Below are 25020 nucleotides of genomic sequence, written 5' to 3' on the forward strand. Positions count from 1 at the left end.
ACAAATTCCGATGCAAACTTTTACTAAATAATCTTAATTTATGATTCTTTGAAATTTGTTTTAAAGGTTATAACTAGAAGGGATATAATATGAATAAGACAAATTGGTTAAATGGTAAGATGACTGAAAAGGTAAGATCTTAGATAAGGAATTAAATACACTATGATTTTCAGATAAAATAATTATTTATTGGTAATACCAAACATGTAAAAGCAATTATTTTATTCTTTCATATGGTTAAATGGATTTAAAATACGTGTCAATTATTCAATTCGTAATTCATTAGACTAAATAAAAACGTTATCTTTTGAGTATATTTGTTGTTGCTTATCATGTAATAAAACATGTTTCATAAATAAAATTTATTGCATCATTGGCATTGAGAAACCGCCTCTGCTTCGAAATTACGACCTATCGATAATTTGGCGATAGGTTCCGGCAGATGTCGCCATAAAAAGCTCGCCACAAGAGCTGTGTGCTGAGCGCGGGTGTGCGTGCATGTGAGTGCTTTCAGCTAAAAGCTTTCCGGTTTTCATATGATTGCCGTCCTTGTTCTTCAAATGATTTTTTAAAGGCCAAGAATGCTGCCTCTCTGTCCTTGGCCCCGCTCTTCACTCCGGAGATCCAACACTATCCCGACCGCGCATGTGTGTGCGTGTGTGTGTGTGTGTGCGCGAGGGCTTTCGGTCTTCTTCTACCTACGCCAACAACTTTTTACTGTGTGTTGTGTTCCCGTTCGAGTTCGACCTAATTTCGCTCGAGACCTAATTTTTGCGTGCGGAATAGTTTTTCCCGAAAAAGTGAAGCCAGCGAATAAACAATAGCTGAAAGCGAGCGATAGCCAAGAAAGTAAGAGTGAAAGTAAACAAAAGCGGAAAGGAGAAGAACTCTGGCGTTAATTATGTGTGTGTACATACGTATATATTTAATATTTCCGATGCGTCCATAACGGGAGTGTGTTCTTGCTTCCACCCGTCGCCCTCGCCATCGTCATCGCCTTTCCGTTCGCCAAACCCTAATTTCGGTGTGCAATTTTGTATAAAAATTAACACAAAGTGGGAAGATAGCGTTGTGTCATAGAATTGGAGCAAAGGCAAAAAAACAAGGCAAAATTAGCAAAAGCCAAGCGGAAAAACAACAACACAGAATGCCCAGTGGAACCCCAGTACATATGTGTATATACATATGTGCGGTGCGAGCGTGTTAGTGTGTGCGTGTGTGTAGCAGGAATTGCAATTTATAGTTGTTGTTTCTGAGAGCTTTCGCTTGTTGCGCGCGTGCGACGATTGTGCAAGAAGTTCTTGGTGTGCGTTCGAAATCGGGAAGAGGAAATCAGCGAGAATAGAGGCAGAGTAAATGGCAATGAATGCAAAATAAATAAAAGAAATAAATTTAAAAAAAAATAAAAATAAATTGCCAAATGCGTTTGGCGTCGCGTGTGTGTGCGTGTTCTGAAATATGCTGAAAGAGCTTTCGGAGAGCGAAAGCCAGAGAGAACGAGTCGAAGAGCGATGCGATCGGGAGAAATAGCAACAACAAAAGCAACAGCAACTACGATCGGCGAAATGAATCAGACACAAGCTTTGTTTTGCGAATTATAAATTCGCGTTCCGTTCTCCACACATGCGAATTCCCACACTGAGAGCGGGACAGAGACAGCGTGAGAGAGGGAGAGCAGCTACAGCTGCAACAAAAACAACAAAAAGACCAACACATAATAATAGAACTTTTGCTTTCGCTTCCAACTGGTTTTTGTATACATAAAAAGAGAGAGGAGGAGCGACGTGACGTGACGAGACGGGACAGAGAAAGAGAGAGACAGACAGCTTCCAGCGCTTCTTGTTCTTCTTCCGCGATCTTCGTCTTGGAATTCATGGAAACCGGGCGCATGCGCAACACACAAAGCTACAAAAGGAAAAACAACGACGTCAGCTGCATGAAAGGTAAATTCTCGATTCTCCCCACTGCTTGACTTCCTTTCGCTCCCCTTTTCCCCACCAAAAACCACCTTTTCCTTTTGTCTAGTTGGGCGAGCTTTATTTTGTTTTATTTACCAACTTTAATGGAAAAGTAGGCGCACAGAAAGAAATATCATCATTTCGGACATGATCTCGATTTGAAAACCATTCATAAAGGATATTACTTTATAAATTAATCAAGATTTTGTCTTTTTAATTTATTCTGCTGGGCCATTCATAATAATTGATTAACAATATCTTGTTTATCAAAATTATGTTTAAAAATATCTTTTAAAAATCTCAATGACTTTATAGGCTTTCTTTATTTAAATGTATTCGAATATTGTCTATTCAAATATTAAAGAGCAAGTTCATATCAAGTGCTTAATTTTTTTCCGTGGATTTAACGAGGGTTGGTGAGATTCAACTACGAAAAGTGAAGAGCTTGAAGTCGAGTGAAGTTAATTAAAGTATCGTTAAAAAGGGTAACACAGGGTTTAAAAAATGGGGGAATCTTTCCAGTTGTCTGTTTCGCGAACTGGAAAATTATTGTAAATGGGGGAAAAAACAATTTAGTGTGTTAATTTTTAATGGATTGCAGTTACTTGAACAAAAAAAGGAATTTTAAGGGGACGCAATGCAATGCTTTTGTTATTAATCTATCCTTGTTCAAACCTTTTGTTATTTGTATTATTACTATTTTTTTTTACTTTTAGATACGGTACGATTTTGTTTTAATTACCATTTTAAATATAACGAAATTACATTGATATTGATACAATTAGTTTAGGAACTCTTAAGGTTTACCGGTCTTACACACAATTTAATAAAAATTTTTAAAAACGTCTTTTTAAGTAAATTAATAACAACTATGAATAAAGACATAAGAAATTGACTGGATAATAAAATGGTACAGAAAAAGCTTTGAAAGCTTTCTCTCCCCTTAGAGAGTTGACCTTGGCCTGCTTCAGGTACCATTAGGCCTCTCCTTGGCACACTTTCCCTGCGACCCGACCTTCAACCTGACCTTGCATTAACCTAGGCCTTTAAAATCCTTGTCCTACTTCCTGAAAACTAATATTTATTACTAGAAAGGATTAATGTTTTGTTTAAAAGCTTTAAAAACGCTTAGAAATCGTTTTTGATTATTAATATTCTCTTTTATTACCTTTTTCAGGTCTTTAAAGCAATTATAAACTTACAACTACTATCGTTACCTGCCATTACGAATCAACAAAATAAATCCCACACATCACAACGAAACGTACAAAAAAAAAGTTAAATTATATTATTAATAAAATGGATACCTTCAATGTACCTATGCTGGCGGAGAGCAGCAACACCAATTATGCAACAGAAGCTACCAGCAATCATCACCACCTGCAACATCAGCAACAACATCAGCAGCAACATCAGCATCAGCAGCAACATACACATCAGCAACAGCAGCAACTCTTAATGCCGCATCATCACAAGGATCAAATGCTGGCCGCTGGCAGTTCGCCCATGCTGCCATTTTATTCGCACTTGCAGTTGCAACAGAAGGATGCAACTGCAACAATAGGTCCTGCAGCAGCGGCAGCAGCAGCAGTTGAAGCGGCAACAACATCGGCCAATGCCGATAACTTCAGTTCATTGCAGACGATCGATGGCAGTCAATTGGATGGAGGCATCTCCTTGAGCGGCTTGTGCGATCGCTTCTTTGTGGCCAGTCCGAATCCCCACAGCAATAGCAATATGACTCTAATGGGCACTGCAACAGCATCAACAACAACTACCACTACCATCAACAATAATAATAACAACAACAACTCGAACAATAACAATAATAACACTAACAATAACAACGTGGAGGCTAAGGCAGTGCGGCATGTGAACGGCGGTTCGGTGATCATCGAATCTGTGACGATGCCATCGTTTGCCAACATTCTATTTCCCACCCATCGCAGCGGCAACGAGTGCATTGATCCCGCCCTGTTGCAAAAGAATCCCGAAAACAATGGGAACAGCAACAGCAGCATAATTGTGCCCACTGTCGAATACCATCAATTGAAGCCACTTGAAGTCAATTCCTCGACTTCCGTTTCCACCAGCAACTTCCTGTCCTCAACAACGGCCCAATTGCTGGACTTTGAGGTGCAGGTGGGCAAGGATGATAGCCACATTAGCACCACTACCACCGCAGGGACAGGTTCTGGATCCGGATCGGGATCGGGATCAGGATCGGGATCGAGTGCAAGCACAATAGCCACGGCAACGCCCACGACGACCACATCCATGAATAGCACTGCCAATCCGACGAGGAGCTCATTGCACAGTATTGAGGAGCTGGCCGCCAGCTCCTGTGCCCCGCGAGCAGCGTCTCCGAACAGCAACCACACTAGCAGTGCCAGCACCACTCCGCAGCAGCATCCACATCCGCAGCAGCAGCAGCATCACATGCAGAGCGGCAACCACAGTGGCTCCAATCTCAGCAGCGACGATGAGTCCATGTCCGAGGATGAGTTCGGCCTGGAAATCGACGATAACGGAGGTAAGTCCATACAAATGATTTCCCTTTTTCCCAAAAACCCTCTCAATTCGAATGGCAAATTGTTTGGCAATATTCTGTTGTTGCTGCAAAAGTGAAAATGGAGCTGCAAGTGAAAAATAAAAACAAATAAGAAAATTGCAAACTAATGACATGTTCAACCAAAAACTACGCAAACAAATTCTCAGATAATCAAAATAATCTAAATGATAATCAAATCCAATCAAATTAAGCATGAGACTGCATTTTATGAATAACGAACGTTATAAATTCTGAAATACATAAATAAATAAAATATAATGAAACTAAATAAATGATATATAATAATAATGATAAAACGAAACTACAATATTCGAAGAATATGTACCATTAGTAAGATAAATATAGTTAGAACGGTCGCCTGCAAATTAAATACATTTTACATTTTATTACCAAATATATATTATTTGATAAGCAAATGGGTGTGTAATCGACGCAACTTTTAGCGTACATGCTGCCAATCCGCCCAATTAAATTGCGATTATATTCACACGCATTGCAACTGACATTTATTACATTTTACACATTCAATTTAAATTGAATCAGACCTTGAAGTTTTCACTAACCTGTCATTACTTGGCGGTCCCGCCCGGCGGTTTTCCACTGGGCCAGCCGGACGGTCGTCTTAAATCTTAGTGTGCCAAGTGCAATGCTAAGTTTAAATGTGCACGGAGCACCCCTCCCCAAAGTTCCCCCCCGTTTACCCCACTTCGCTCTGTTGGCCTCGCACTTAGCTCCATGTTTTGTGGGGTCTGGCGTCGGATGCAGCCATAAAAATCCATTTGAAATGTCTATAAAAATGCAACTAACCTACTTTCGGGTGATGATTTTGGGAAAGTCGAAATTTAAATGCTCTGCAATGCGACTTTGCAGTGTGTACTTAAATGTTCATTGAATGTTAAACGATATCATAATCTGAAGTTATCAACTTTGTACTCTGAAAATAACATTTACCATTTATATAAAAAGTTTCGGTAGTTAAATTTAGGCCATTTCATAGCATTAGAAATTAAACAACTTTATTATTGCATTATTAAATACGATATTTCGGCCTCGATCCAACGAAGAAGTATCTCCTCGTTCGCCCAAAGAGTATCTGTAAAATGCAAATGAAGAAAAATTCGCGCGATACATTTGTCGATGCGTGAATAGCAATTAAATGGGCAAACTGAGACAGACCCCTGCCAAATGGCGATGATGAATGATCAAACATTACAGACACTCTATGTACATACATATGTAAGATTGTTTGTTTTTTGTCAACCTATTTGTTTGTTTTACACGGCACTTGGTGGCATGATAGGGCCTTTGAATTTTTAAATTAACTTTATTGACATTCGGCAATGTCAGATGCACTGCAACGCATCTTGCAGCCCCTTTTCTTTCCAGAGTCACTCGATTCGCCCGCTTGCCAATGGCGACCTTGGGGCGGGAAACCCCCCAAGTGCAGCTTAAAGTCGCCAACTGCTTGCGTTTCATCCTTAGAAAGAGAGGCAAAATGGAGCAAGGTCGCCGGGGCATTAGAATTTGGGTCAAGCGCAAACGAATCGAATCGCTTTTGCGCTCGCTTGCGTTTTCTAATATTGGAGATTGGGCCCAAGGATGCGAGACAATAACAAAAAGCGAAATTGCATAGAAATTTGAAGGTCATTGTGTGCATCAGCCGCAGCGCAGTCGGCGTCGCAGTCGACGAAGCCAGTCGCGTGCGCTCGCTACCTCTCTTTCGCTCTCCACTGCACACTCTCTACAGTGAGAGAAATTTGTGCTTGAAACTGAGAAGAGTGTCCCCCTAGGAAAATGATACAATCTTATATAAAAATATTCACTTCTTATGCATGCATTTTTAAAGTCTCCCCCTAGGAAAATAATAATAATAAAGAATACTAATAATAAAAAAGGCTAATTAAAATATATATAATTGACTCGACTTTTAAAGAGTAATGCCTTTCAAAATTAAATGAGACATTTTCCAAGAATAACATTTTATTTTGGGTTCAAATAATATAGTTTTAATTCTCACAAACCTCTAGTTCTTTAAAAACATAATAAAGCAATCTAGTATCTTATTCATAACTCAAACTATCGTATAAACCAGAACCCAGTTAACTATTCGAAGACTCGCTTATAATTATTACTCCAAATCACTCTTATATCCTAGCGATAGACGATAAATCAGTTGCACGCTTAGGTTTGTTCATTCGGTGAATTATGCTGAATAATTCCCCAAACGTACATTAATTGCCAATATATATATTTTTATATCCAGAGTCTTCTTCTAAATTAGATGTGGTAAAATGGGAAACTTTGTGTTCCTTTTCTCTGCGTGCATCTGTTGTTGCGGCTGCGTTTGTCGGTGGCGCGGTTCTGCCTCAGTTGGTTTTATTTGCCGACGACGACGACGCCGCCGCCGCCCGCAACGCCGGCTGACATTGACACAGATTGCGCACCGCACCACTCCCCTCTGTAGCGTACCGCAGCGCACCGGCGTCGCTGGCGTGCGTCTATGCTCTCCTCAAAGGATTTAAATGGGTCAAAGTCAGCTAGCAGCTTGTTGCATTTTGAAAAATGCGCAAAAAGACGCAAAAAGCGGCGACAAATTGGGGCACGACATTGACTGCATATAGCATATGGATAGTACGCATACATACGAGTATGTTGCACTATGTGTGCACTGGTTGTTCTAGCGTTGCACGCGTTTCAAGGTCCTGCGATGGATGCGAAGGCTGTCGCCGTTCTAGGTGGGCTGAGTCCCAAGGACACGCCCACCTCCCCCCGCGGGAGTATCCTTGGTCGCTCAAGGTCGCTCTATATGCAAATAATGTCTGCCAAGTCTGATTTAAGCTGCGGCCTTCAGGTCGCTTTGTGGCATGACTTTGAAAAAGGATTTGGTGCAAATGGGCGAATGTTTGGCATTGCGAAGAGTTTAAAGATTTAAAGGTGGCATAAACACACTGACCTGGTTTCACTTTGATTTAAAATGCTCTTTAAGCTCGTAAAAGGGCTGCCGTAGCAAAAAACACGCAAAAGCTGATTGAAATTGGAAAATTTTAACTTAATTATGGCGAACTAAAAATTTGTAAATGCCAATTTTGTTTCTAACTATTCATGTAGTAGTACAAATGTAAAATGTTGTCATTAAAGTACTATATGATTATCAATTTAAAATATATTTTATGTATTAATTTATTTGTAACTCTTAAGCTAATGTAATTCAATAAGAAAAGATCATGGTAAGCCATTCATTGAAGGTTCTTCGTTTGTTTTTGTGTGTTTCTATTCGTATTCAATGATTAAGTCGGACACAAATGAATTATCGAGTTTTAAACTGTTCTGGGTAATTCCCTTTAAATAAACACGGCCTAATGGCCAATTGTCTGGTTCTATTTGCAATTAGTGAACAATTAAGTGAAGCAAGTCGATAAATCCCTCGCATTCTATCCTCCACATTGGCCATTCACACTTGCGTGGAATTCTAATTCTTTCTCACGATTCGTTGCCATTGGCAAGTCAAACCGCAAATTGGTAATTGAACCCAAACCAAACTAAACTAAACTAAACACCCCGATAGACGAACAATAAGGCTTAGTCAAGCGATCAGCGAACTGAAAACAGAAATCTTGCAACTGCAATCAAGGATGGAACATTGAAAAATATCAAGTTTAGCTTCGTAGTGCTGTTTGTGCCCTTAAGAACACAAAAAAAAAAAAACAAAGCCCAAAGACCGAGGCATTCAATTGCAACAATTGAGTAATAATAATGATAATGCAAGCAATTAGAACAGGCAATCGGAGGGGAGGGGGAGTTTCCGAGGGGGTGGGCACTTTGTTTTGTTTGCAAATTGTTTAAACTAAGTGCATAGTGATTGGGTTATTAGACGGATTTCGCAGGAGTGTTTTTCTTTGATTGAAACCTCTGTTTGTTTTGTTGAACTATTAGTAATTAGGGTGCTAGTTTTAATTGTTCTTAGGGTTTGTTGCACCCTTCAGGGTTTTCGATTTAAAATAGGGAGCTGCACTTATATATTTTCAAGTTTACTTTGTTGCAAGGTGTAATGTTTTGTGTTGGAAAATAAATTGTTTTTGAACTTTACTAAGCAAAAAATCATTGTGTAACAGCAATGTTTTAATGTATAGCTCTGTTATGAAATGGGATTTTTAATTTTAACTTCTGAAGCGTTTCTATTATTATCTATTTTGTTCCTGGCCAAATAATATTGGCTAACTTCAAAACGTAGCTACAAAGCCATATGATTTTAAAAGATTTTCGTAGCTGCATAATTTCCTGGCGGCCCAAATTCTTTTTGTATAAATGCATGTGGTTTATCTTGAGCGACTAGCTCATTAAATTATCTTCCATTGTTGGTGCAACATTTTCCATTTGTTTGATGATGCAAGTGGCAAACGTGTTGCGTTGTAATGCTGCTATTGTTATTGTTATTGTTACTGCGTCGCGTTGACCATTTTATTATTTCATTTTATTTTATTGTTGTTAACCTTAGCTCGGAAAAAAGGCAAATGTCATTGAGAGTGAGTCTCGCACTCTCGCAATGTCTGGGGCGTCTGGCTCCTATAGGCCGGCAAACAGTCATATAGTCATACAGTCAAACTGCCGCTGCCACTGCCCCTTCACCACCCACCACCCCCTTTAGAAAAGTGTGCTAATGGGTCGCCAGTTGACCCTGTGCCACATTCGATGTTTGCGATTCTGCCGACGCCTGCAGCGCTGCTTTGCACTAATTTTGCAATGCCAAATGGGTGGGGAATGGGTGGGATTTGTGCAGCGAGAGTTGCAATCGGCGGAGAGAGAGAGAAAGATTGTGAGAGAGAGAGAGAGAGAAAACCAACAGAGAATGCGCATTGATTTTTCCTTACTGCGCGCTGCACAAGCCGATTCTCATCTGCTCTCGCCATCTCCCTCGCTCATCCGGCCGTGCATCTCGCTCGCACTTGCACCCTGACCTAGTTGCATTCTATTTTCTTTGCATTTATTTATTTAATTGTTTATTTTTCTTCGGGGTTGCACATTTGTAATTTAATTTATGACATTTTAGTTTTGTATGCTTCATGTGCTTGTATGGTTTTTATATTACAAATTACGTAGCGTAGCTTTAGAGCAAAATTTAAATATTTATTAATATAGTATTTCTGTAAATTATTGGAATAAGTATGAGTATGTCCTTGGGTTCGAATTATTGAAATAATCTGTTCCAACTATATTACCTTTTTTTGGCAATAGTTTACAGAATATTGATCCTTGTAGAGAAAATATAACCTGGTAGTAATAGTTAGTTCGTCGTTTTCTGTTTAAACTAATCTTTTTAATATGGTTTTCAATCAGTTTAATTTTTAAGTTTGACTAATGTTTTTTATCTGAGTTTTATGTAAGTTTGTTTGTTTTATTATCATCAATGGGTAATTTACTGTCATATTTATTGGCACTGTAATCAATTCAATAGTGAACAAACCCTGCTATCGCCTCTGACTTCTTGAAATTGCGCTGTTACACTTACCATGAGCATTCGTATCGGGCAAAAGTGGGCATTGCATTGCAGAGATACTGGAACAACTCGGCTCTTATCTTTGCTTATCGCGGCGTATACGTAATGTCGGCTTTTTTTTTGTTACGTATACGTCATGTGTCAGCTTCAGTGATAGGTTATCAATTAGTAATTATGTGGCGAAAAGGTAGAGAGTACACTTAACCTGATTTTAACTCGTAGCATTGATAGATTCGAAATGGAATTATTTGTAGAACTATCGATGCATTTAATTAATCAAATAAATTGATTATAATTACGAAAAGCAACCTTTTGTTGGAAATCTGAATAGGCGAACGAAACTTTTTGTTAGTTTTGGGAAAAATTCAATTAAATGATTTAAAATAAACGATGAAAAATTCAACATCAAATTAGTCAATAAAATAAAGTTTCACTTAATTAAGTTTTAATACTGCAGACATTGTAAGAAGTCGCAACATGACATTTGCATGCAAATATATTTATATAAAATAAAGCTAGTTTATTTATTTGCAAGGAAAACATGTAATGATGTTGATGTAAAATATAATACTTTTGAGTAAATTGAGACATACAACCAACTAGTTGCTGGTATGAAATCGGGTTAAGATAGCAATTTATTTATATCCCTTTTAAGGAATTGAGCTACGAAACAAAAATGCGTCCTAATTTGTTGATTTATATTCAGTTTCAATCAAAACGGCCGTTTAAAGTTGTTACTCTTTGTTTTGAGTAAGTTCCTGTCTGTTTTTGCGTCTTTCCTATCTTGCATTCTCCTTCTCCATTTTCTTTCACCGACCCCACACGTAGCGCATTCAGAAATCGTCTGAGCTGAACGATTTTTTTTAATCTTCCAGTCACAACTACACGCGCAATAGTTTATTCTGGAAAAAAAAGTTAAAATTTGCTCTGCAGGCGGCAGACTCGCAAACACAATCGCACTCCTCCGCACACACACATGCACGCACACATGGGCGTAGATAAAGAAACCGCATACTAGGGCAAATGGCGAAGCTTTTGCCGGTCGACGGGAGCTTTTGCAGTTTGCACATGTGTGTGTGCATTCTGGCTGTACGTATATGTGTGTGTGTGCATAGTTGAGTGGATGGCGCCAACTGCAAAAAAGGGAGCAAACAAACGGGAACCAAAACGATCCCCTAAAACAAGATGCAGATGAAAAGATACAGATTTCGAATCAGAAACAGATACAGATAATATAAAAAAACCCACGCGCCATAAAAAAAAGTGGTAAAGCTTTTGGGGAGCAGCATGCATGGCAATGCAAACTAAACAAAAAATAAAATAGAACTCATGTGAGCTTTTCGCCATAAAGCTCACACGAGGAAAATAAGAAAAGAGGAAAAATACGAAATTCGGAAAGGAAAGGAAAAATGAAAACAGCAGAAGCGGAAAATGAAACACAAGCAGAGAAAATCATCAACTGCGAAACGAGAACCACTGCTTGCAGTTTAGGTAAATGGCACACCAAACGCACTTTTTACAGATAAGCTCGCTCGCTGGGCAAAAGTGAAAAATAACAATTGGCTCTTATCACTGCCACCTTATCGCAGTTGTCACATTTTTCCTCATTCCTCTTTTCATTTTTATTGTATTTAACTCAAAAAAACATTTTTGTCGCCGATTGCTCTTTCTGTTTACACTTCCTTTCTTGTTCCTGTTTTCGCTTACATATACTTTTATTTGCATATTTATTTACGTACTTTTCGCTGGCGTTGCTTTTTTTTTAAAAATGTTGCGGCAGGTCTTGGCTGATTTTTGCTTACTTCGGACCTTTTATATATTTTTTTGCTTTTAAGCTTAAAAGACACAATGAAGTTATTTATGCAGCAATTATGGTTAATTATGATTTTCCTTTAGTTGTAAAAATGCTTTCAAATGCTGAAATCGGTTTGTAAAGACTTATCACTTAAGAGTGTGTCATCGCTCTCGATACCGCTGTTGTTATTTTCGTTAAAAATAGTAAAATATTCTATTGGATTTCCAAAAAAATCCCAGCCCAACAAGTGATAATGTATTAGTCCGAGTTTTGTCATAATGCTATTTTGCAATAGACGAAATGTTTTTTAACATAGTTAAACGAAAAAGTTTGCAACATATTTAATAAAATGTAACATGTATGTTTTAAACCAAACTACTCTGCATGATTGAGTTATCTCGGGATAAACTAAAATCAAAGTTATCTAAAACATCATGATTCTAAAATGATGATAACTTCAAAGTGTAAAACTTGTTAATGACTGGTTTGTTGCGACTTTAGAAAATCCTAATAGTTTAAGGCTTTTTATCGACATTATTAAGTCATTTTAATCCGTTCTGCTTTCACAATGAATATTTACCAAAAAACATGTTTCAAAAACGGTTAAACACTTCTCAAAACTACAATCTACGAGGCCATAGAAATAAGACATGTTTAATCGCAACACCCGAATAAATGCCATAATCAAACCTTCAAGACAATATAAAAATAAAATTGTAATCAAATAATTTACACCTCTGCCATATGTCGCTATGATGTAACCATATTTCTTGTGCTCGTTGTTGTTCGTGTTGTCACTCTTCTCATATTTAAATAAACAAGAAATATTTGTTGGTATATTTATTTTGTGGTCCAGTGAGGGTGGGAGGGAGGTGGCGAGGGGGTGCGTTTCGGCTTTATTTATTTTTATAATGTTCGGCTTATCTGCTGCTCATACGAAGAAAAAGCCGAAGAGGGAACGAGGCGAAGACGGAGCTTTCGGTTCGAATGGCGGCCATAGTTGATGTTGATATAGCTTTTGATAGCCACTTTTTGACCCACTTTGACTATTTGCATGGCCTACTGCACTTGGCCAAGTTTTTTTCTCGCTCGCGCGCAAACACGACCGAAATTGTGACCGTTGGCCAAAGCGAGATGGAGAGCGTATTTAGATTTGGACAACACATTTTGTGATACAGCGATTATAGTGACGCTCAATTGAATAGCATTTAATTTAAATAGGAATAAACGAAAAATATTACATTAAATTTAAATATTTTCAAGGCATTTTACTCCTCTAATAAAATGAACACATTCAATTCAGATGTACAGGTGCTCCATTAAATTGGAAATAATTAAGTAACTTACATTGTAAGGATTTGCTTGCACTATTTAATGTTAATTTAAATGAAATCCAAAATTACATTTACGCATTTTGCATATCGTACGTACGCCTCTGTAGTTTTGTCGCAATAATTAGTTGGGAAATTTAGATCATGGCAGCCACATAACATTGTAAAAATAATTGCAGCTACACAAACAGCAAACTGTGAAAAACACAACATAAAACAGACATTGAAACACTTTTCCGAGCCTCTGTCCCCTCTTCTATATTTTGTATATTATTATTTGAGTACTTTTTTCTTTGTATCTCGTGTTGTTGCTTTTCACGTGAACTTACATAATCTTTCGGCCTATCTGTGCGCGTGTATATGAGTTTTTTATTGTCTTCACATGGCACACACTAACAACTTAAAAATTGCGTAGTTTTTTTTTTCCTTCTGGTGCGTTTGATTTCGAAATCAATTTATATATAAGTACATGTATGTATATTATGTTCAAATGTTTTTCTTCGTAAATTTGCCACTCAATTTGACTTTATTAAATAGGTACAAATTGTGGAAAATGTTTGATGTAACTCAGAATCTACATAACTCCTTATTAATATTTATATATTACTGATTCTGTGGCAAGTGAACATACATACATTAAATAATAAAAAATTATTTGAAAGGTCTAACCACACATAATGGCAGATTAGAGTACCTTCAAGGCTCAGAGTGCATGGTACATAAGTTGGTAAAAATTCTTAGATTATTTGCAAGCCAATCCGTCAGTTGCAAAATCCTTCACTTGGCAAGCAAATTAATTAGTTTTGACACCGTTTAACTTTAGCTTTAACCCAAAGCTGTTGACACCATCGCATTGTCATTCGTCATTCGTCATTCCGCTCCATTGTCAACTTGCATATTGTTTGTCCTTCACTTGAATTAACATTGCAATGCACAAGCCACGAAAATAATAAAGAAACATTTCAACGGCTGTTGGTTTTATGACTTGCTTAAGCAAAGGTTTTATATGAAACGATCGCAAGAGCAAAAAGAAAATCCGACAAATAACAAATGTACAGCCAGCTACATTTGTACACTTGTACATTTCGGCTTAAGAAGTGACTCACAAAGTGTGTGTTTGTGTTTGTGGCTTTAATTTAGTTGAAGTTGCATCAGTCGGTTGCTCGATCTCAAAGGACACATTCCGGTGCAGTTGTGCTTCTTGTTTGGTTTTGGGTGGCAAATCCGACCTGCCCCCTGCCCACGCCCCCCTTTAAAAAGTGGGTCAGTGCAATTTGGGTCACCTAGATTTGATTACCAAACCAACCAAGAGTCGTCGCCGTCATCGGTTCAAGCCGAGTGCTCTCTCTCTCTACCCCTCTCGCTCGCCCGCCTCTATCTGTCTCCCTCTATCTGAACTATATATGTATGTTTTGTACATATATGTATGTACATACATTATGGAAGTATGTACAATCTAGTACATGGCTACAGCTGCGTGTGACTGATGGCTGGTGAAATGGGTTCTCAGTGGGTGGTGCATGCTTACGTATCAGTACATATGCTTCTAAATCCCAAGGAATACAAAGTTCTACGGGTGGACTTACTTATCCAAGGCGGAAATTGTAGGGAAAGTACAGGGAATTTACTAAATGGAAAAGTAAAGCACTACCATTAAATAGGCGCAGAATAGCGTAAAAGGATAATATACCAATCAAGTAGTTGTGGAAATAGAACTTAGGCCCCTACTTTCAGATGATATATAACACGAAGAAAAATGATTGTAAGTAAGGACTAGAACACCCACTGAATGTTGTGGATTAAATTAGGTTATTTTCAGCGTTAAATATTGAAATCTATATAAAATGTATAAAAAGGAGTAACAATCAAATAAACTTTTATATACATATGTACATATGTATCGCTGGAAAAACGTGAGATCAGAACAAATGACGTAATCGAACCTATGAATAACTTATAGCTGATTGATAAAACCCTTGAAAACTTCGAATCATCGAAATAGGTCACACACCCAGTACATTTCGTATTCACAACCATGCCAAATTCAACCATATGGCGTTGGAAACAATGGGACTTTCCCTGACAAAAACGAAACCGATGTAAAAACTTAACGTAAATTGATGAAATTGATTGGAAAAACGTAGTCGGTCGACAGCGACAACGAAATATAACCAAAATGTATTTCAAAATACAAAACAAACCAAAAAGCCGAAAAAAACGAAAGTGCGTGCGATGAATGAGCAAAATTGCGCAAACGATCGTGAATGCTTCACACTGTTCATTGTTTCAGTTTTTTTTTTGTGTATACTCTTCCATTGAGCATTTAACTTTTGGTAACGTAACAATTGATGCAAGATTTTGTAAACCTGATTAAATATTTTATACGAAGCTTTCGTAGAACATATTTATGTTCACCAAAACTCTTCATTTATTAAAAATAAAAACAGTTTTTATTTAAAGAAAAAAATATTTATAATAAAATAGACCCCCAATATGTAAAATATTTTACAAGCATTAAAAGATTTATATGATAAACCGATTTAACTTTAAATACCCAATAATATTGATCAGAATGTATGAAAATATACATCTACCTGTAATTAGAAATACATTAGGGTAGTTCAAAAGTCGACCTTTAAGCACTTTTGTATAGTTTTTGTGTGTGTTCGCCCTTTACGCATTGGAAAAAGCCGCCAAAAATATCAACAGAAGCCTGAGAAAGAGACGGGAACAATAGTGAGAGTGTGCGAGAGAGAGAGAGGGGGAGTGAGTGGGGAGTGGGAAGGCATAATAACAATGTGCGTGAGCTTTTTTTGGATTCGTTTTTGTGTCGTTTTCAGCGTTTCCAGCGTTTTTTGTTGGGTTAGGTTCAATATTGAATAGTTTTCGTCGTTTTTTCGGGTGAACGCAGTGGGTTGAAAGGGGGGTTGGGATGGGTGGAAGCTTCGGTGCGTATGAGGCGGGAACTGTTATTGCGTATGCTTTTTTGTGAAGCGTTTTTGTTTTTTCTCTTTTTTGCTTTCTGTGGGGAATCTCTCGTTTGTGGTTTTGGGTTTTCGCTTTTTGGTTTTCATTTTTGCGTTTAAAAAAAAGCTCACTTTGCTCTTTCCTCACGCACACAACCGTCCATTTTCATTTTCATTACTTCTGCTTTATTTTTTGTTTCTGTGTCGATTGCGTTGTTGAATATTTCCACTTTGTTTATATAATATTAATCAAAAGGAATGATGAAAGGAAAATGAAGCACTAAGAAGAAACATACATTCGTGTGAGTGTGTGTGTGTGAGTTTATACGTAAAAGCTTCCACGTTTTCAGCAAAAGTAGGTTAGTGGGTCACCATATCTAACAACGCGGCAGCGCTGCTGCGACGTCAGCGTCGACGTCGACTTTTTTGACAGCCGCCAGACGAAGCAAATTTTATTTCATATATATTTCCAAGTTTCTTCAGACGATTTTCCACGTCTTTGTGTTTTTTTTTTTTGCTGCTGCTTTATTTTGCTTGGCCAAACACCATTAGAAATAGTTTTGGCATTTTAATCACCGCAATTTTGCCGCTGGTTTTGGGAATCTTAAGTAAATATTTATTTGTTTTCTATTTGGATTGGCGAGATGAAACGAATTTTACTGTTCTGGAATTCGAAAATATTATACAAAATGAGTTTTCACATTTACAATTTTATGTAAAAGCCGCCGACAATTTTTATGGTTGTTATGGTTGAACATTCATAAAAACTGTAAGCATGGACTTTTCATAACTGAGCAGTTGTGGTATAATTTGTACTTACAAGAAAACCGAGTATTACAAGTATTTCTTATGCAATGACAACTGTAAAAGGAAGAACATATTCAAATAAGTTTGCTTAAGAAAGCATTTGAAAATCTGCCTAATTTCTAATACATTTTTAGTTGAACTTCATATTCAGTAAAATGTAACTATATTAATCATTATTTAAATATTTTTAGTCCAGTACCTGAAAGTTGCCGCACAATAGTTTGTAATTTCGAAAGTAAAGTAGCTGCTCGTAAACTATAATTTATCGTTGATAATATGCACTTTAAATATAAAGTATGCAAATTGGCATTTTTGCGATTCATAAATCTGTTTTCAGCTGGCTCAGCATTGGAATCTCAACGATTTTGGTGTGCCAAAAACCCAAAAACCGCAGAGAAACAGCAACAAAGTTTATGAAAACCGCAGCAATAAAGAAAAAGCGAATCAGAGACACACACATACACATACGCTGCGCTATTCAAATGTGAATTAAAATCGCAAAATTGTTGGTTTGTTTAATTGTTGTTGCCGAAGGCTCAAGGTGGCTGCAGTCCAAATTCAACAACAATAATCAGGGAAAAAACACAACTCATGTCTGCCTAATTGGGCAGATTTTCCTTTTTGCCGCTGTCAAACAATTAACATAAAACATACATATAAATAATGTACATGCCATTTATAAGCATTTTAAATAAATAAAAAAGAGTCATAAACAAGCAGACAATGTGTCAAAAACGGCTTTAGTAAAATAAAGACAAATGTTTGATGCAAAGATAAAAGAAGACGCCTGTATGTACATAAACCATCATTTTTATACCCGTTACTTGTAGAGTAAAAGGGTATACTAGATTCGTTGGAAAGTATGTAACAGGTAAAAGGCAGCGTTTTCTACCATACAAAGTATATATATATGTACATCTCTGATCAGAATCACTTACTGGCCATGTCCGTCCTTCCTTATGAAAGTCTAAATATTTCAAAAAAATATTCAAATATTCTCTAGCTAACGATCTGATAGTCGAACAACTCGCCTACAGCGTTCTCTCTGGTTATTGATTGATTTTTGAGATCCAATAAGCGGGCTGGTTCAAGTGGCCATAAATAATTAAATATGTATGTATGCCATAGATTTAAATATTTGCATATAAGTAAATAAATCGATATGGGTCCATATGAAATCTATGAAATCTCAGGCATTTTATGTAAAGTAAATACTTTTTCAAAAAACTTAATAAATACACACTTGGCGAGGATTATGATATAAACTATAACTTGACTATGGATATTTTTATTGTACCAAATAGTTTATTTATTAAATATTAGAAAACAGCGTTTAAATAGTGTGTTTAATTAGTGCGCGAGACTCGCAAGTTTGTGCCACAAAAATGCATGGCTAAAATGGTACTTTTTCATTTAGTCGACTTTCTTTTGGGTGACCCACATTGCAAACTAGAAACGAGTCCTGTCTCACAGCAGCCCCTCAGTGGCCACGCCCCCTTTTCTTTCACTTTTCACCCCACGGTGGGTGGGCGCCCCCCGCAAGCGAACTACCGCTCCTTTCACTTGCAGGCGAATGCAACATATTTGTTTCTACGCATCGGGCGGCGGCTTGAAGGACCAAAACGCCCACCCACTGGAACGCACACCCTCGCTTTGGGGCCACAGACCCCCCCTGCACCGCAACCACCCCCTGCAAAAAAGCGCGCACTGCATTTTAAGCAGAAAAAACACCCGACGCCAAGCAGCCCCCTCGCCCCACTGTGAAAACCCCCCGTTTTTGCCGCCTGCAATTGTTTTTGTGGCCTCGTGACCCAGTTTCAAGCTTCGTCAACTGCAACGACGTCGGCGGGGCAGGGGCGTCCGCAGGGGGGAGGGGGGCGACGCTTTTAAATGAATTGCAGTCGCTGTGTGTGCGGCGTGTGTGTTTCTCTTTCTGTTATTGTATATTTTTCTTTTTGCACAAAAAAAAGACGACGACGAAGAAGAAGAACCAAATCGGTACCATAAAATCGAGCAAATCAACAACAGACGACTTCAGTACATACATACATACATTCATATGTACGTATGTATAAATGCAATATTCACAACGATATTTTCCGTTCAGCTGATTGCAATTGAAATTCCAGGCGGGGATTAGTCAGCTATTAGCACGTGGTCATCGAACCAACTGAGACATGAATAAAGTTGGGGGCATTTTATGAGACAACGAAACGGAAAGAGGAGCGGAGTCATCCTAAAAAGGGAAAGTGAGTGGCGTTGGGAAAGTGAAAAGGATTTGTAGAGCCATTTTGTAATGTGTAAAAGTGGACTGAATTCATCATTTTTGGCTTATCATATGTATTACATACATATGTAGTATGTGTGGGCTGAGACAAGATTAAGTTCTTGAGAAAAAATCACGCATACGACCAGTGGTCTCGTTTCATTTTGCGCGTTTTACACTGGGAAAAAGGAAGTTTTTATAAAAATGTCTGGCTTAATAAATCACTATAGAAATTTAATTTATTTTTGTAGTAAACCTAATTAAATTGGTAATTTATTCAAAAGATATACCATAAATATGTGTTCAGAAACATCATAATAAAGCGAATGATCACAGAATGTGGTAATTACGAAGCAAATTGAAAATCCCACAATCATAATTAATTCCAGTTTAACCCAATTCGAAACTCCCAAAAATTCTTTCCATATTAACCCGACAAAGTGATTGATTAGTATAAATAAATAGCCGAGCAAAGCACGGCAATCAAAAGCCGCATTGAGCCACACCTGCTTCACGGCACCTTTCGATTGGTGATGATATTCATTCCACATGACAGACAAGATAGACCGATGGTGGGGGCAGGGGGGCAGCGGGTAGCGGGTTGCAGGTAGCGGACTGCGAAGTCGGCGTCGCCGCCGACGATCTACAGAAATAACTAAAAAGAAGCAACATTCAGCTGACCCCATTACAAATGCGCTATAACAAATATAATAATGGCCAATGAAATTAACAACGCAAAGTAGGAGAAGCACATTAAATATTAAATATTGTATAATTTACAAGTATAAGCGTTAATTCATTACGTTTTCGCCAAAAGTTTCGAACAGGCAGGCGTAGAAAGAGTGAAATAATGATGGGGAGGAAGGAGGGTACACGGGTGGTATGCGTAATTTATTGCGCATTGAAAAAGTGCACTTTGACTAAATGTGTATTACGAGTTTGGTGAAGCGCACTGAAAATAAAAAGCAAATCAGTGCTACTTTTAAATTTGTATTATTTTTGTTCATTTATTTAAATATATTTAGCTTCGTTTAATATACATACATATGTCAAATGATACATACATTCATTAATGCAACATTTTGGAATGGTAAATTATTCCCTATGTTCATAGCTAATACCTACTCTTCAAAAAAGTTTACAAAACTAGTGTCACGCTGTATCTAAATCATATTTCTAATCTTCTGCACTTCAACTATAACCCACTGTAGATAATAAACTTATATCTTAAGCACATAATTATGTTCAAGAAGCGCTTTACTTTTCAAATCGATTTTTTTAAGGTATGGCCAAGCACTTTGGTTGCATTTTTGTGTAGTGTACACGGACACATTTATATATAGAAATACACTATTATACAAATCTACATTAAGCTGACCTCCTCCTCGAGCGGCTAGCGTCGACGACGACGTTGGCAGGGGCAGCGGCAGAGGCTGAGGCAGCAGCGCTGGCAGCGACGGAGGCAGCGGCGAATTGCGGTCGAAACCGTCCCTGGGCGAATCTATCTGTATCTGTGTGTGAGTGTGTAAGTGTGCTTTGTATCTGTGCGCGTGTGGTGCTTGTGTGTGCGGCATATGAAAAGTGTGTCAAGGTTTTTTGAATAATATTTTGTGCAGCGTTAACGCGACGTCAGCAGAGAAAACGTTGCTGTTGTTTTTGCCTCTTTTTCCCCCTTATTGTTGCTGCTCTCGTTTGTTGTTGCTATTGTTGCTGGCATTTTGTTGTAATCGCCGTTGTTGCCATGTTTGCTCTTTTCATTGTGCCACACCCCCACCCCGACCCACCTTTCGCCACCTCCCCAGTCCGCCCACCGCCCATCGACCACCCACCACCCTCTTTGTGTTTGCTCAATTCACACTGTCATCGTTTCTTCTTCTCGCGTTTTATTTGTACTTAATTTTGCTTTGTGGACAACACATTACTTGTGCTATTATTTATTGTTTACTTTTTAATACCGACTTCTTTATATTCAATTCAGTTTAATTGAGATTCGCGCCTTTAATTGGGTTTATTTGTCAATCAACCGCATTTCTTTCTCTCTTTCTCCCTTTATCTTTTGTATTTGGGCAGCGTCCGATAAGAAAAGCGAAATGGAGACGATTGTTGTAATGTTGTAATCGGAATGTGGGTGGCGCGATGTATTTTTCGTGGGCTTTTCACTTTCCGTGGGGTAGGTTAAATCCGGCGGAAAGTTGCTGGAGAGTTGACATAACCTACATGGGCGTGTTGCCAAACCTTTTCCTCTAACTCGTCCAATTAGCGTTCTTTTTTTTGGGAATGCCGAAACGAAGGAAACCGAACAACAAACGCAAACAGTTGTTTACCAAAGTCGCTACATACTTTTACCGCCTAGCAACTGAATCAAATCCCGGTAAAAGTTGAAATTTTTGGGTTGAGAGGTGGCGAAATTGCACACTTCCATTTTCCATATTTCGATATAAATATCAATAAACAATTTTAATCAATCCAAAGCCTTTAATGTAACAAGCCTCATATAGTTTAAGATGCTTAAAATGAAATGCTTCTGTTTCACTAAGCAATTAGCAATAAGTATCTGTCACATTTGACACTTTCATGGGTCTGAAAGCAATCGGATTTTCGTTGAGTACCCACTGTACCGAGCCCACACTCACGCACATGCTTACGAACGTACGTATAGGCCCGATTTCCGCTCTTTTGAGATCCCAACACACACGCCCCACAAAATTTCCCATTGACCCATTAACATGGAAACCAGCTACAGAAAGCGAAACAGAAGCACACAAGAAACAGACCCCCCCACATAAATACATAAAACATAAAACACACAGCCACACACATGCATGTATAGGGTGTTTTTTTTAGAGGTATAGAACTTTAAATTGCAATAAAACAACGATGGATTATTCGATTGACATGAATTTTATTGACATGAAAGATAATCTTGTGGCATTACATTTTAAATATGATTTCTGGCATATGACCGCCACGGCTGGCTCGGATGTAGTCCAATCTGGACGTCCAATTTGCAATGACTTTTTCCAACATTTGGCCGTATATCGGCAATAACACGGCGAATGTTGTCTTCCAAATGGTTTAGCGTTTGTGGCTTATCCGCATAGACCAATGACTTTACATAGCCCCACAAAAAGTAGTCTAGCGGTGTTAAATCACAAGATCTTGGAGGCTTATGAAAAATCGGGAACAACAGCAATCTCGTTTTGGGCCCATTCGACGAATCTACGCCTTGCTTGATGATCGTTTGGTTTCAATTCTTGCACGAGTTGGATTTTGTAAGCACGCATGACGAATTGCCAAACCAAACTGAGAATAAATCACTTGACAGCTGTTAAATCGGTCGCCATCTTGAACAGTAATGCCAACTTAAAGTTCTATACCTCTAAAAAAAACACCCGTTACAATAAAAATAGAGTTTGGAACCTATCCCAAGGTATTTGTTGTTATTTTATGTTCCAACAACAACAACCTACACCAACATGGCAACAGTTTTCCATTACAGCAGGCAGAGAGTTGAGGAGAGAAAGGGAGAGCGAGAGCGAGAGCATACAAGCAACACCCTCCATCCGCAGGCATATGGCGCCCTCCCGCTCTCGCTCAAGGGAAAGATGGCGATGGGCGGGAAGGGGGAGTGAGTGATGTAGTAGGCCTGAAACGAAAACGAAATCGAAATTAATCTCTCTAACATAGACCTGAATCTGTACAACAAAAAAGTAGGTCAACTGCGGCAGCGGCGTCGCCGCAAACACACACAGCAACACACTTTCACTTATTACATTATTCAGGTCCCAAAAGCCGAGAGAGCAAGAGCGAGAGCGGCTGCTTGTGGGCGAAACTTGTTCGTGCTGCCGCAGTCGCCGTCCGCTGCGCTGCCACCGCCGCAGTCGATTATTTCATATTGAAAGCAAAAGTGATCTGTGAGAGAGAGCGTGTCAGAGAGAGCCTCTCCCAGCCCCACTTAACCACCCCCCGGGCCCCTCCTCATAGCCGGCTTGTCAATTAAGCATTGGGGAAAAATGTTACAAGGTTTCGTTTCAGGTTAAGACGAGTTTTTTGTTTCTCTCTTTTCAGTTTTTTTTTTTCGTATATCGTTTTTTTTCAATTTTGGTATGAACAAATTTTGTGTTTTCTAAATTTAGCTCCAGTGTCTGTGTGTTTTTGTGTGTGTGAGTTGAGGTTTTTGTTTTGCTTGCGATGACGACAACGCAAAGAAGGCAAGAAGAAGATGGCATAAGATAGGTGGACGTGAGGGGGCAGCGGGGAGACGTTGCTCTTTCGACTCGTTTTTCTTTCTTTTTTCTTCTCGTTCCCCCCATTGCGACGTCGAAATAAAATAAGTGACCTGCCTCATTTGAAATTTGTTTGCGGGCGGCTGGCAGCGTTTTTCCTTTTTTTTTTGTTTTTTTTTTTACAAATACATATGCACATTCATACATACGTCTTGCGATGCAATTGAAAAGGTTGGAGGTTGCGTCTGCGGTGGGGTTAAAGGGGGGTGGGGGCTGGGGTGGTTGCCCACTAACGATCGCGGATGGAAAAATGTCTGGGAATGTGCGTTTGATTGGGGGCTTGCATTCTCCATAGGAATTTGTTCAAAAATCAATCGCTCTTGTTTAACTTATAGAATCCGTTGCTGTTAATTCAAATATTTTAAAGTACATTTTAAATAATATTTTTATATTATTATTTGTATTTATATTTAGATGCCTATATAAATAATAAAATTAAATTAATTTTTTTTTGTAAGATCAATTATTTAAATTTATCATCTATACAATTTTTCATTTACATTTTGCGATTTTTATTCCTATAATTAACTACATTTTCCAGTTTATGTTGCTTTGGGTACTTGTCTTTTATTCATTAAAAGTTATGTTATATAATTTATTATTTATATAGCTGTATTAATGTATAATTTTTGTTGCCATATTTAAGCAGATAAAGCACTTACTTAAAGTATGTATATAAATCAGAAAAGGTTTAAATATTTCTACTTGCGACCAAAGATTTCGTACTTGTCTCATTATTCTTCCAATAATGCTTAGTACCACACAATCCATGAGTCAAACAGCACTGAATAATGGTCAGTGGCATACATTTGGCCAACGTTACGACAAAAATAACAAATGTTTCCCGAAAATCAACACACAAATCTCGAACTCTGTACCCCAAAGTCGCGGAATAACTAAAAACATTTGGCAATCATTTGGTCACACAAATGAAAATGTCCAACCGCCCCCGAATGCCACCTTTTGCCTCCCTCGATATTGAATTAAGATATAGAATTAAGCTATGAAAATTAACTGCAGATTGCGTAAAAACAAAATCCGAGCCGCAGAACAGGCGAATAACAAAAACAAATAACGAAAACCTTCGGCGGCTCACAAAATGACCAGCAAACCTCAATCCGAATCGGATTCCAAATCTGATTCAGTGACCAAAATAAAAACAACAATTGAAGACAATTTTGGTGACTTTTTGTATGCGGTGCACGTTCCAAGTAAATTTTATACGTTTAATGTTTTATTATGAAATTAAACGAAGGCAGCCCGCCGTCAGTCGGTCAATCCCTCAGTCATTCCATTCCGTCAGTCTATTGTCATTCAGTCAGTTCGTCAGTCAGTCAGTGAGTCGGTGTCCAGTCATCGCAAAACAAAAAAAAATACAACAAATATCTAAAGACCCAAAAAAACAAAACAGAATCCAGTTGAAACCGACAGTAAAACAGTTGAAAAATTTGCCGTGCTTTTTTCAACCACACGACATTAACATTTGTGCCACCAGCACAGGCGACAAATCGCCGGCGATGGGGAGCTTTGGGGGCTGGCTGGCTT

General features: G+C 38.3%; 1 protein-coding gene across 1 annotated transcript in view; it reads left to right on the forward strand.

The window, feature by feature from the left end:
* Nucleotides 1–693: 693 nt before the first annotated feature.
* The window catches only part of LOC120447496 (nuclear hormone receptor FTZ-F1), a 42617-nt gene continuing 18290 nt past the window's right edge, over nucleotides 694–25020 (forward strand). The window contains exons 1-2 of the mRNA XM_039628893.2: nucleotides 694–1943; nucleotides 3136–4491. Of these exons, the coding sequence (XP_039484827.1) occupies nucleotides 3258–4491 (1234 nt within the window). The 5' untranslated portion in view covers nucleotides 694–1943; nucleotides 3136–3257. The remainder of the gene's footprint in view (nucleotides 1944–3135; nucleotides 4492–25020) is intronic.

Source organism: Drosophila santomea, chromosome 3L (assembly GCF_016746245.2).
Source record: "Drosophila santomea strain STO CAGO 1482 chromosome 3L, Prin_Dsan_1.1, whole genome shotgun sequence".
Taxonomy (NCBI): domain Eukaryota; kingdom Metazoa; phylum Arthropoda; class Insecta; order Diptera; family Drosophilidae; genus Drosophila; species Drosophila santomea.